This window comes from Mastomys coucha, unplaced genomic scaffold, assembly GCF_008632895.1.
Source record: "Mastomys coucha isolate ucsf_1 unplaced genomic scaffold, UCSF_Mcou_1 pScaffold13, whole genome shotgun sequence".
Classification (NCBI taxonomy): domain Eukaryota; kingdom Metazoa; phylum Chordata; class Mammalia; order Rodentia; family Muridae; genus Mastomys; species Mastomys coucha.
Window position 1 is genome coordinate 30,157,063 of NW_022196895.1, and position 12,481 is coordinate 30,169,543.

At 43.9% G+C, this 12,481-nt stretch overlaps 1 protein-coding gene across 7 annotated transcripts in view; it reads left to right on the forward strand.

Annotated features, from left to right (window-relative positions):
• The first annotated feature begins 4,655 nt into the window (after window positions 1-4,655).
• Window positions 4,656-12,481, forward strand: part of Apc (APC regulator of WNT signaling pathway) — a 93,095-nt gene continuing 85,269 nt past the window's right edge. For 5 of the 7 annotated variants that reach the window (XM_031365279.1, XM_031365274.1, XM_031365278.1 and 2 more), the window contains exon 1: window positions 4,656-5,023. Coding sequence is in view for 4 of the 7 variants with exons in the window: in XM_031365274.1 (XP_031221134.1) it covers window positions 4,859-5,023 (165 nt within the window). In the remaining 3 variants the exon portion in view is untranslated. The remainder of the gene's footprint in view (window positions 5,024-12,481) is intronic. The other 2 variants (XM_031365275.1, XM_031365287.1) reach the window with 1 other exon arrangement.

Genomic DNA, 12,481 nt, shown 5'->3' on the forward strand with positions numbered 1-12,481 from the left:
TACATGCATGCAATACATTTTGATTAGATTGACCCCCAGCTCCTACCCTTAACTCTTCTCAGGTCTATCTCAGATCCACTCTCTACTCTCAAGCCCCTTCTAACTGGTTTTCATTTTTTTGAATAACACATCAAGTCTAATTTGTGCTGCCTTTATATTCAAGGACATGAGGTCATCCACTGTGGCCTAGCTAACCTGCCTGGGGCCACACCCTCAAGGGAAACTGACTCGCTTTCCCCCAGATGCTCTCAATTGTCAATGGCCCCTTTGCTTGGGTCGGGGCTCATGAGTTCCTCCCTGCTGCAAGCTTTGACTTGAGGGTCCACAGGTGATTTTAAAACATCTTTTTTAATGTGGCTCTTCAAAGTCTTAAACTGCATTCGAGGCTTGCTTTAAACTTCTGCTGGACAGCATGCAATGACGGGGTTAGTGTATGACTGAGTTGTGTCGGTCTTTTGTCCCCGTCGAGGAGGAAAGTGAGGGCTGGGAGGCAGAGTGACCCAGTCCATTCCACTGGGGCCAGTGCTGGTGATCACAGCTGTGTCTAGTTTGGGGGCATCAGAAACAGCACTGACCATCTAAGTCACCAAGGATCAGACTCTCAGTTAAGGTTCCTACACCCAGCAATGGCTACAGTAGAGGCTTCATGGACCGGCTGTGGGCACTGTGATGATTGTTGGGCTTGAAGACCCTGTAGGTACCCTAAGGCCCTTCCAAGAAATTCTTTCCCTGTGCAGGCTCTTCATGAAATTCCCTTCTCTGTCCTCATTCACAGGGTCTTTCCTCCTTTCAGCATTAAACTGTAAGATGCAAGTCACACACTTGTCACCAGCTAGTGATATTCTCACTAGCTGAAGTGTTCTGTCTTCTCAGCCATTCTGTAGAATTGCTTGTGGGCAAGAACCCTGTGAAGGCTTGAATGGCAATGGCCCCAAAGGAGCAGAGGGAGTAGCACTATTAGGAGGTGTGGCCTTGTCGAAGGAAGTGTTATTGGGGGGTGGGCTTTGAGGTTTTGGATGCTCTAGCCACATCTAGTGTCATCCTCTCTTCTGGCTGCCTGAGCATCTGGATCTAGAACTCTAAGCTCCTGCTTGCATACTAGCATGCTTTCTGGCATGACAACAATGAGCTGAATCTCTGAACTCTTAAGCTACCCCAATTAAATGGGTTTCTGTGGTCATGGTGTCTCTTTGCATCGATAAAAACCCTAAGACAAAGCCTGTGTTTCACATAATTGTTCTTATTATCTGTCAGACCCTCTTGGTAATATCACTCAATAAAATACTTGTTATCGCTACAGATCCAGAGATCCAGAGGCAGGGAATCCTTATCCTTGTTTGTAGATAAAGAAACTACTGCTTAGTGACTAGTGTGACTTTTGCGGCTGGTTTGCTGTCAAGTGGGAGCAGGAGACCCATGGCCTACTCTGTCCTTCATTCCAGGCTCTGCCACATAAATGAATAAAATGGTGTGTTCATTTCCTAGGGCCACCAAATAAATATCATGGTTTGGGCAGCATAAACCAGTGTGTGTGCTCATGGTTCTGAAGGATGTACATCCAAAATGAGGTGTCAACAAGAGCATGTTCTCTCTGAAACCTGGAGGCCCGTGGATCCTTGTTTGTCTTGTCTGAGTTTCTGATGGTTTGCTGGTGACATTTGGCTTCCCCTGGCTTGCTGCTGCGTTTCTCCAATCTCTGCCCTTGTCCTGAATCACCTGAATCAGTTTCTGTCTGCCTGTCTGTCTGTCTGTCTCCCATCCCTATCCCTCCCACCACCTCTGTCTTCTGATCTTCTTCTTCTTCTTCTTCTTCTTCTCCTTCTCCTCCTCCTCCTCCTCCTCCTCCTCCTCCTCCTCCTCCTTCTTTTTTTGAGACAGGGTTTCTCTGTGTAGTCCTGGCTGTCCTGGAACTCACTCTGTAGACCAGGCTGGCCTTGAACTCCTGATCTTCTTCTTATACAGACACACTCATTAGGTCACTTCCCTTTGCTCTTAGGATCTGCAGTTTTAACTTAATTGTGAATGATCCCACTTTCAATTATGATCAAAGTCTCTGGTGGTTAGAAGCTGAACCTTTTTGGGGGTGAGCACAATTCAACTCCAAACAGACAGTAAACGTAAGGAAAGGCTGTCACGATTCCGTGATTTGCTTTAAGGATTAAGGTATAGTGAGAAAAAAAAAAATAGAGGTGAGTGTTAAATGGTTCCATCTACTCCCTGGTTTATATAAGGACTGACCAAGTTCAGACGGCATATGCCATCATAAATTTAATGCATCTCTTCCCTCACATAAAGACTGGTGTCCACAGATAAGATCACAGCTCTACCCTAACTAGCATCTCTCTGTAGCCATCTCAAACAAAAATGTATAAATTGTGAGAGATCTGTAGAAAAGGGGGTTGTCGTAGTGATCCTGTAACTCTTCCAGAAGGTCGGTGTCTTTAGGGTCTAAGGAACTAACTCGAGACTGGATGGAAGGGCTGGTCAAACAGTCAATCAGTGCTTAGGATCTGCTCTATTTTCCAGGTATTTCTTCTTTCCCTGCACTGATAATACATGTAAGTTTTTAATAAAAATACAAGAACTTAAAAATAAAGAATGATAAAATGAGTGAGTGCTCCTCCTGTCTAAGAGGGAAGAATGGCAGCAGTTTTCAGTCAGGAGCCCAGTGAGAATCCATGCAAGGGCAGACTAGGATGGGCAGTGGCTCAGGTGTCTAACGGAAGCCAGCGACAGAGCTGAGTGCCAAAGAAGCTGTCTCCACATCCATTTCCCCTAAACGAAAGGACATGCCTGGACTTTGGGTCAGTACTATCTCTAAAAGTATTCTTGGTTAAGTGACATAATCGCGTTGTACAATGTGAGGGCAGCTACCTAGACAGACCGTGGTAAAGACTAAGGATCTCCCTTAGTACAATGGACATACAACAGTCATCTCATTCATTTAAATTTTTCCTTTGCCCACTCCTACAAATGCAGTCAATATAATCTCTACCTACTGATCCATTGCCCCTGACATATAAAAAGTCATTTATATTTAATTTAAAGAGCCAGTAGGTGAAAAGCAATATAACACACCACTGACTACTTAGGTTCAAATGTCCACATTCATTAATTCAACAGGTATTTATTGAATAACCCCCTCTTGTCAGTCATGGTGTTCTAAATGAAACATCGTCCCTCTCTTAGGGAGTTTACTGTTTAGTGAGGAGACAGTAAGTCAACAATAAATATATAATTTAACATCATAGCCAGACACTGCGGCACATGTCTGTAATTCTAGCATTTGGGAGGTGGAAGCAAGATGATCTGAGGTGCATCCGAGGGCAGGCTGGGGTATGTGAGGCCAACTCTCAAAAATGAAATAAAAATTGAAGGGCCAATTACAGCAGCACATACCTGTAATATTCGGGAACTAAGGTGGGAGGATCACCAGGTCAAGGTCAGTCTAGGTTACAATGATACCTGTCCCAAAACAAACAGGAGAGGACGCTCAAAAACATCCTCTGCATGGAAGAAATGACACGGTGTGGTGATGAGGGATCTGCCCAGGGCAGAGGCGGATTGAGTTAGGAACGATGGCTGAGTGGCCTGTCTGAGGTGGCAATTAAAGCAAAAAGGTGATGGATAACAAGAAGTCAGACGTGTAAAAGACACGCGGAGGTCTTGTGGCTAGTCAAATCTCCATGTAGGAAGGCGGTCAGGAGCTAATGCATTAGGACCTGTAGATGGGTGGTGGTTTGACAGGCTGGAGAGATCTCTTGGAGTTCCGTCCAGCCTCATACCCCGGCCTGGAGGCTCTTTCAACATGGCCTCTCACATTTTTGCACTGTTCTCGAACCCTTCTTTCATTTGTCCGTCTTCCCTCACAAACTCATTCCACCTGAAATTCCTGTTTTTCTGTCCCCTTGACAGGCTCTGTCCCAGTATCTTCCCAGGGCATCTTGGTCAGTCAGTCTTAGGGTCATATGTTACCTGTGGGAAGAGATTGCTCAACACCATCCCTTGGTGTCCATTTTCTTGTCCTTGTTTGCTCTTTTTCTATTCCTTATCACGACCATCATTTTTAGTTTTACTTTTTTGTTGTTGTTGTTGTTGTTTATTCCTTCATACTAGAGTGCAGATCCCACGAGTTTATATTCCCCAATGCTGTGACCCTAGGGTCGGGATCAGTTTGTATAAGTGTTAACACCCAAAGAAAATTATCTTGTTTGAGACAAACTGGGGACGTCCAGAACATGTAGGGTTGGAATTAAAACGGGAGAGGACGGACGGCTGGAGGGGCACCTACAGAACAAAAACTGGTTTGTGTCTTCTCCCCTGGGCTAGAGATTTCTTTTGCTCTAGGGTCCATTATTCACTCATTTTTCTATAATCAGTGCCTAGCCCAGGACATGGCACTTGGTGGATGCTTTATATGAACAGATGCTCACAGAGAGCTGTAGTGTGCGCGGGAAAAGTCTACTAATTTGGTTTCAGTTCAATTAGGAAAGGTGAGCAGGTTAGAGAATCAGGATCCCCGGGGCAAAGAAGACAAGAGACTAAGGAAATACCGCAGAGGCAGGGCACGCTGCTGCGGCTGCGCAGTCCAGTCCCTAGTTCCAGAACAGCGGGACGCCCGCCGGCCGCTCCCTTCGCGCGTGCGCACTGCCCGCTTCCCGCCTCCAACAAGATGGCGAAGGCCCTGTGCTGAGGGGGCGGAGTGTGGCTGCCGGAAACCCGGCCGCTACCTCTTGGGGGAGCTTCGGGCGAAGGCCCGGGAGCAGCGGACCGAGGCTGTCGCGATGCTGTTCCCGGGGAGCGCAGTCGGCTACCGCTGAGGAAGGTGGAGCGAGGAGTTGCCTTTCCAGCGCCCCCTATGTACGCCTCCCTGCGCTCGGGGCCGGTCGCCGCGTTGCCCGCCTCCGTACCGCCCGTAACTCTCGGGGCCCGGAGCTCCGGCGGCGGCCGGGGTCGAGTCCCCGGGGAAGGGAGGCGCCCGGGCGGCGCCCGAGCTTGCGGCCGGGGAGCGAGCGTCTGGCAGGTGAGTGCGGCTGCGCGTGCCGGCGACTCCCACCCCGGCGGCTGCGCTGGGACCCGAGCTCGGTGGCCGGGTTCCGCCGCCCGCCCTCCGGTCTGCACGCCCCTGACCTGCCCCTCTCCGGCCTTCTGCTAGCCGCGGGCTTTCAGGTTTTCCTCCTTGGACCGCGGGCGGGGGGTCGAGACTCCCGCCGCCCTCGCACCTTTCCTTACTTCGCAGGCAGCCTCGCCCTTGCTAGCCGTCTTCTCTCCGCTCTAGGTGCGTGGGTCGTCCAGCCCGTTTCTTTCGAGTTCAACCTTCTTGCTTCCTTTCAAAAACAAAAACAAAACAACCTGAGGTCTGGGAGGATTATCTGAGCCTGACTTATGGAGTTGCAGAGTTCAGAGGCCGAAGGGATCTGGTCTTGAGAGGAGTCCTGGTAGACGGGGATGGGTTAAGAGCCCCACTCCTGCTTAGTGGAGCCTACGATGGCAAAAAAAACAAAAAAACAAAAAAAAACGATTGTTCGCTTTTAAATCATTCATCTCTGTCATAGGCTTTGGTCTCAGCTTTTGAGACGGAAGCGTTAGTTTTTGTAGATCCATTGAAAGAATTGGGGAGTGTTATATTCCTTTAAAAAAAAAAACAAAGAAGACCTTATATAAATGTAAGATAATACATAGTGGCACAAGGAAGGATTACTTTCTTTAGGTATTAGCCTAAGGAGCACATTGAAGCTTTAGAATCCCTAATGTGCAAGCCCTTTGTTGTTGTTTTGCTTTGTTTTTAAAGAAAGGACTGTTGGAGAAAAGCTTTTTAGGTTCAAAACTACTCAAATTTCTCATATTCTCAGTTGTTACTAGTGCTTAGCAGCACTCACAGCTCTTGATAGTCTCTATGACGTGGGTTTGTGCCAATCTCAGCTGCCTCTCAAGGGTAGTCGCGATTACCAATGTGAAAAATTGTCCTGAGTAACTTAGGAACCTTGCCAAAGTTTGCAAGTGCAAACTGTCCCATCAGAGTGGCAGTGGAGGAAGTCGTCTGGTAGTTTGTCTCCTCTGTCCCATTTCTCGGATGTGTCAAGAACCCCAAGGAGGGATTAAAAATACCTAGAAAATGCCCAATGAGATGGCAAATGAGTGGGGTTTTGAAAGCTGGTTTAAAAAACTGTATAGCATTAGCTCAGTGGTAGAGTACTCATAAGACGGACTCTGTTCATTCTCCAGGATTATATAAAAAAAAAGTTATGGGGGCTGGAGAGATGGTTTAGAAGTTAAGAGCACTGACTGCTCTTCCAGGGGTCCTGAGTTCAATTCCCAGCAACCACATGGTGGCTCACAACTATCTGTAATGGGATCCAATGCCCTCTTCTGGTGTGTCTGAAGATAGCGACAGTGTACTCATATATATAAAATAAATCTTAAAAAAGAAAAATTATAAATTAAAGTTTTAGAAATAGAATTGCCCACCTTAAAAGAAGAAATCTTTTTGAGTTTTAGATCTCATTTGTTTGTCGTCAGTTTCTCTCTTCCAGCACTGAAGACTGCACGCTTGTTAGGTCTGTTTGTCCCTCCGGTGCTATGCTTTCCTTGCAGTTTTGAAGGGACAATAGGGAAGTGGAGCCTTCTAAACTCCGTGGCTGAGAAAAGCTCAGCTGTCTGAGGTATACCTACTCCGTTTCCCAGGGCTTTTTTTTTTTTTTTTTTTTTTTCCCTATCTCCTCATTTGCTCATTTCAGAGATGTGTGCCTTTGCAGGAGCAACCCTTTCCATCTCTCCCTGTTCAGAACTGTCCATATCACAGTTTGGAGTCTCAGTCTCTCCCTCTCTGTGCTGTATGCATGTCATTGTTTTCTGTTGAGCTGCCAGATAGAACTCTAGGAGGCACTTCCAGTTTTCAGATTTCCCTCCAGGATTCTTTCCTCCAGGGACTCTGAGGTAGTCAGACTCTTTCTTTCAGTCTTGGTTTTGACTTGTGTTAAAATTACTTATTAGTGGCTGTGGTCATGTTACCACTTGGACTTCGGTATCTGTAATACTCGCCTTGCACGGTGGATCCAGAGAGAGTTAATATGTTAAATGTCCATGTAGGTGTTTGCCACATCCTTATCTCCATCTTTGGTTTTCACCGTGACGTCTCTGTGAAGTGTCAGTCCCTTACCACTGTGCTTGGGGCCATCTTGACAGTGGGTCAGTAGGTAAAGGCGCCTGCCTTGGAGCCTGACAACTAGACTTAGTTCTCCAGGACCCACAAGGTTTAAGGAGATTTGCCAATTCCTTCATGTTGTCCTCTGACCTTCATCACACACAATAAATGTAATTTAAAAAAACATATAAAAAATCACTAGAGAACACTAAGCACCAAATGTAAGGGCAGTTTCTCTGTCATCATTGGTTCCTATAGGCAATTTGTAAATTATATAATACTCTATAGTAATAAATGACGTATTCTTAGTGTTCTACAGTGTACTTCCTGGTTTCCTGGTCCCTTGTAAATTTTTTGCATGTCGTGCCCTCTTCCCTTAATCCCTGTATGAGCTAGGCTGCAAATAGGATTTTCAAACAAAGAGATTGTATTTGGCTCTTTTTTTTTTTTTTTTAATATGGAAATTCTTTTTTTTTTTTCAAGACAGGGTTTCTCTATAGACCAGGCTGACCTCGAACTCAGAAATCCACCTGCCTCTGCCTCACAAGTGCTGGGATTAAAGGCGTGCACCACCACTGCCCTGTATTTGGCTCTTCTAATTGGCAGACACATATTTAGAAATCACATGAAGAATGGTTTGTTTAGAGATCATGTAGTCAGTACTGAAAGTCCATTTATCTCCTTTTTTTTTTTTTAACATTATCTTCCTGTTTGAGTTCTTTGCTCAAACTTGCTTCTGTCCTATTAACAATGTTCATGTTATGACCTTCATTTACTGCCATAGGAAGTTAGAAGACTTCTAGGCATTTTCCCGAGTCCTCAGCTCTCCTGTGATTGAACAGTCCAGATCATGCTGTTAAGTCTGGAGCAGTATCGCTTGTGTGGAGGATGGTATGTAGGTAGGAGTGAGTCCTCCCTAAGCAGAAGGACTGCAGCACAGCATGGGGTGAAATGGGTCCCAGAAAGTGAATTCATGGTGGCAAGGCTTTGCATATTCTTTGGTGTATTTTCTTGGTGGTCATGCCATTCTTTTTCTTTATGATATAAATCATTTCTATGTGGATTGTCCTGATTTCTGGATCTCTATTCCCACTTCTATTGTTTGCTGGGTATTCCTGTCTTAGATGTGCTGCTAAAATTCACATGACAACAAACTGAATCAGTTTAGTCTGCATTCGTCTCTGTCTTATGGTATGTTCACATGTGTTTGTATGTTTGGCATTCTCTTCCTCCCAATTTCTTTTTGTAATTGCTTTCTCTCAGTCCTCAGTCTTGAACCTTATAGTCAAGTAGGCTCTTCTCCACTGCCCGTTAGTTGTCAGCTCTTAACCATATATTAGGTTAGGTTCCAAGTTACAGAATACTTAACTGGGCAATTTAATCAGTATCTCATAAAAAGGTGACCAGAGTTAGAGGACCTCATGTCTAGTCAATTTAGCTGCACAGAAGGCTCTCCAGGACCCGTCTCTGATTCACTAGTCTGCGTGTGTTAACCTTTGAATGTAGGCGAATGCCATCATGGTTCTTCATGGCTCCCATTTTCCAAGTATCATTTAATTGTCTTTGGTAGCCAAAGGCAAAAGACCTCTTAGCAGTTACCTACTGGAATACATTTTACATTGATTGTTGCTTTATGTCAACTCTTTCTCTTCTTATTGACACCATGGCTCCTGGAACTCACTCTATAGACCAGGCTGGCCTCTGATTCAGAGCTCTGCCTGCCTCTGCCTCCCAAGTGCTGGGATTAAAGGCGTGGGCCACAATGCCTGGCTGACGCCATGACTCTTAATATTTTCTTTTAAAATAATTTTGTTATGTCCTTTATTATTCTGTGATAATGCAATTCTTTTTTTTTTTTGATTTATTTATTTATTATATGTAAGTACACTGTAGCTGTGGTCAAAGGTTACCTGATCTCTGCTATGATTTGAATGTGGGGAGTGACCTACAAAGGTCCACATTAAAGGTTTGGTCCCCAAGGTATCACTGTTAGAAGCTGTAATATGAGATGCTTGGTATTGGTGTTGTCTCCTCAAAGGTCACTTTGCTTTGGGGGCTCATGAGATGAGCTGCTTGCTTTGACTGCATGTACACCCACCATCTTGTGCTGCTCACCAGAGTTCCAGAGTAATGGGGCCAGGAGGTTATGGGAAGTTCTTCTCTTTTCGATAACTTCTCAGGTGTTTGTTGGAATGGCAAAGCACAGTATGGTCTCCTAGTTCTTTGTTATCTTAAAATGGAGGGACCCCTGAGAACCTCAGCCCAGAGCCAAAGATGTTTTCACTATAGTTGGCATCAGTGTCTGGGACTCTTAGTTTGGCCCCCGGTCTTGCAGTACAAGCAACATTAAATGTTTGTTTGTTTGTTTGTTTGTTTTTAATAAACTCATCAAAAACAAAAGTTGAGATCACTTTTCTGAGTTCCAACTTTTAATGGGTTTGAAGTGTTTATCTCTCATTATATTAATAGTTATTTAATGCTTTTAAAGAGATTGTTTAGTATTTAACTTAAAATTATTTTCAGAGAGAGTTGGTCTGAATTGCCTGATGTGCTACTTTTCCAAGTAGAAGTCCAGACATTTGACAACTTATACCAAGAAGACTAAGCATTCTTTCTTTAGTCATCTCTTTGTGTTAATGCCTCTTCATGGCATAAATGAGAGACTCAGGAAACATAAAAACTAACGTGTGATTGTTTTCTTAATACTCTACACGTTTGTTTTTGTTTGTAAGACAGGCTCTCTCTATCTCCCTGGCTGCCTCTAACTCGGAGATTCCCCTGCCTGTGGGATTAGAGGCCTGACCCACACAACTCCCTGCTCTAATACAGTGTTATTTGCCAGGCTAGTTCCTGTGGAAAGCCCAAGGAAGGGAGGCGGCATATTGTATTTGATTGTGGTCATTGGATAAGTTGTCCATCTAAACCCCGAGGATTTTGCAGAGGACACGCACTGCAGGGCTTGCAAACAAATTGTCCTTTAGTAGTTTTGCTCGCGTTTGAGTGTGTTTTCAAATGTGAGAACTCTTATGCTATGTGATATTTTGATTTTTAAAATCACATTTATGTTGGGGTGTGGGTGTCCACCTGTGTCACAGCATGCATGTGGAGGGTCAAGGACTGTGGTGGGCCTTAGTCCTCTCCTTCCCCCATGTGTGTCCCGGGATCAAATGCAGGCTGTCAGGTTTGGAGGTCAGCATCTTTATCTGCTCAGGAATCTTGCCAGCCCAGGGTGTTGTGAATTTTACTTTTTCAGGAGCAAAATAGGAGTTTTAAGTCTTACATATCTATAAAATACATAATTTGTATTGGAATTCTAAATTTGATTAAAAGTGGAAGTCAAGCTTTTAATTTAGAAATTCTGGGCTTTACAGAATTTCTAAGTAAACAATGGGCTGTCTTCCTTGTTTGGAAGGTTATGTTGGAGATTTAGAATAACTGATATTTTATAATTATTTGACTTGATACTTATCATAACTTATGAGATGCCATCCATATCTGCAATCAAATTGATGTATCAAAAGCAACCCTCTTGGTAGGAAAACTAGAATTTCTGAGTTTTGCTTGATTCTTTCCCCCCTCTACCAAATGAATATACTAAATCAAAGACCCATGTTGGTTATGGGGCCTTTGCTTCCTACATTGTCTTGCCTTTGCCCACTTGCCTTCACAGCTCTGAAGGATAAAGTAAGAAGAGACTTTTAGAATTAGAAGAGGCCCTGCAAGCATGGAATCTGTTGTACTCTTCCATCTTGCCACCTGTGTAAACTGTGACATAAGGAATGCCCTTGTCATTCTTTCCTCAAGTGCTCTCTGCCCTGCACCCCTCTTTTCAAATCTGTTGAATGGCTAATGCACCTTGATTACTTACATATTTGTTGCCAATGCAGTTAATCTTCAGCTTCATGAATTAATGAATGAATTTTGATTTCTTAAAGTCGACTACCTGACTGAATTCTGTTTTGAGTCAGTCTCAGTCCATGGTCTTGGAAGCTGTTCATTTTTGTGCCAGTCCTGAGCCTGGCCTGTCTTGTGTATTCCTTACCCAAAATGCTTGAGACTAGAAGTGTTTTGGATTTTTATCCTTCCTTGATTTTGCAATATTATATATGCATAATTTGGGGATGGACCCCAGGTGCAAGTATGAATTAGCTTATATTTCTCGTACACGTCAAGCTGTGTATATGTCCATAGTCATAGTCTTTTGGCTGGCCCAGGCCCAGGCCCAGGGCCTAATGCCATGGTGAACACAGGCTGTACTGCTCTTTATTTTGTACATCAGTTTATATTTTGACTCTGGCCTGCTTCAGGAGACTGAGTGTTCATTTTCTAGTCATGTTGACACCTATAAATACTGGATTATGGAAAGTTAGATTTGTGGTTTTCAGATTAGAAGTGCTCAAGCTGTGTATTTTCTGAAGATTTTCATTTAAATTATAACCTCAGTAAAGCAGCAGTTGTATTAGATTATGTACCTCAGACAAGGAACAAATGATACTACTTGATACTATCCCATAATCATAGCATTTAACAGATGTAATTAGTAATCCTGTTACCTTATTTCCAAAATCTCATTCTGCTTGAATCACAAGTATAGCGCTCAGATTTTCCTGTTGTGTTCTTTTGTGTGCACTGGAGTGTAGTTTTAGTTCCTTTAACCTTGGACATTCTACCCACCTCAGTCTTTTCATTTCTTCATAGTTTTTTCTTTCTTTTTTTTCTCTCTATGGCCCTGGCTGTCCTGGAACTCACTCTGCAGACCAGGCTGGCCTTGAACTCAGAAATCTGCCTATCTCTGCCTCCCAAGGGCTGGGATTAAAGTCATGCACCACCCCTGCCCAACTTCTTCATAGTTTGATTTCAGAAGATCTACCATAGATCTTATAATATCCTGGCAGCCTTTCCTTAGTTTCTTCAAACACATTCCTCCTGTGCCTTCTCTAACATTCATTTACATATTGATAGCATTTAAGAATATATTAGCTATCTGTTAAAACAACTTAAGGGTTGGAAAGTGTTGCTGTGGACAGTATCTCAAAATTTTTATTGGCTAAATAGTTTATTCCTTTAATTTTAATGCATATGTATCCAAGTTTATTTAAGTGTACCGGAGTGTAAGGTTGTCAGAAGAGGCATCAGATCCCCAGAGTGGAGTAAGCAGTCATGTGGGTGCTGGGAACCAAACTCATGCTCTCTTCAAGAGCAGCAGGTACTCTTAGTCACTGAGCCATCTCTCTAGCCTCTAAACATTCTTTTGGTTACTGTATTTCTTTGGTTGAATATTTAGCAGCTAGCTGCATCTAGCTAGATGCAGTAGCTACATCATACTGCGTTAAAACT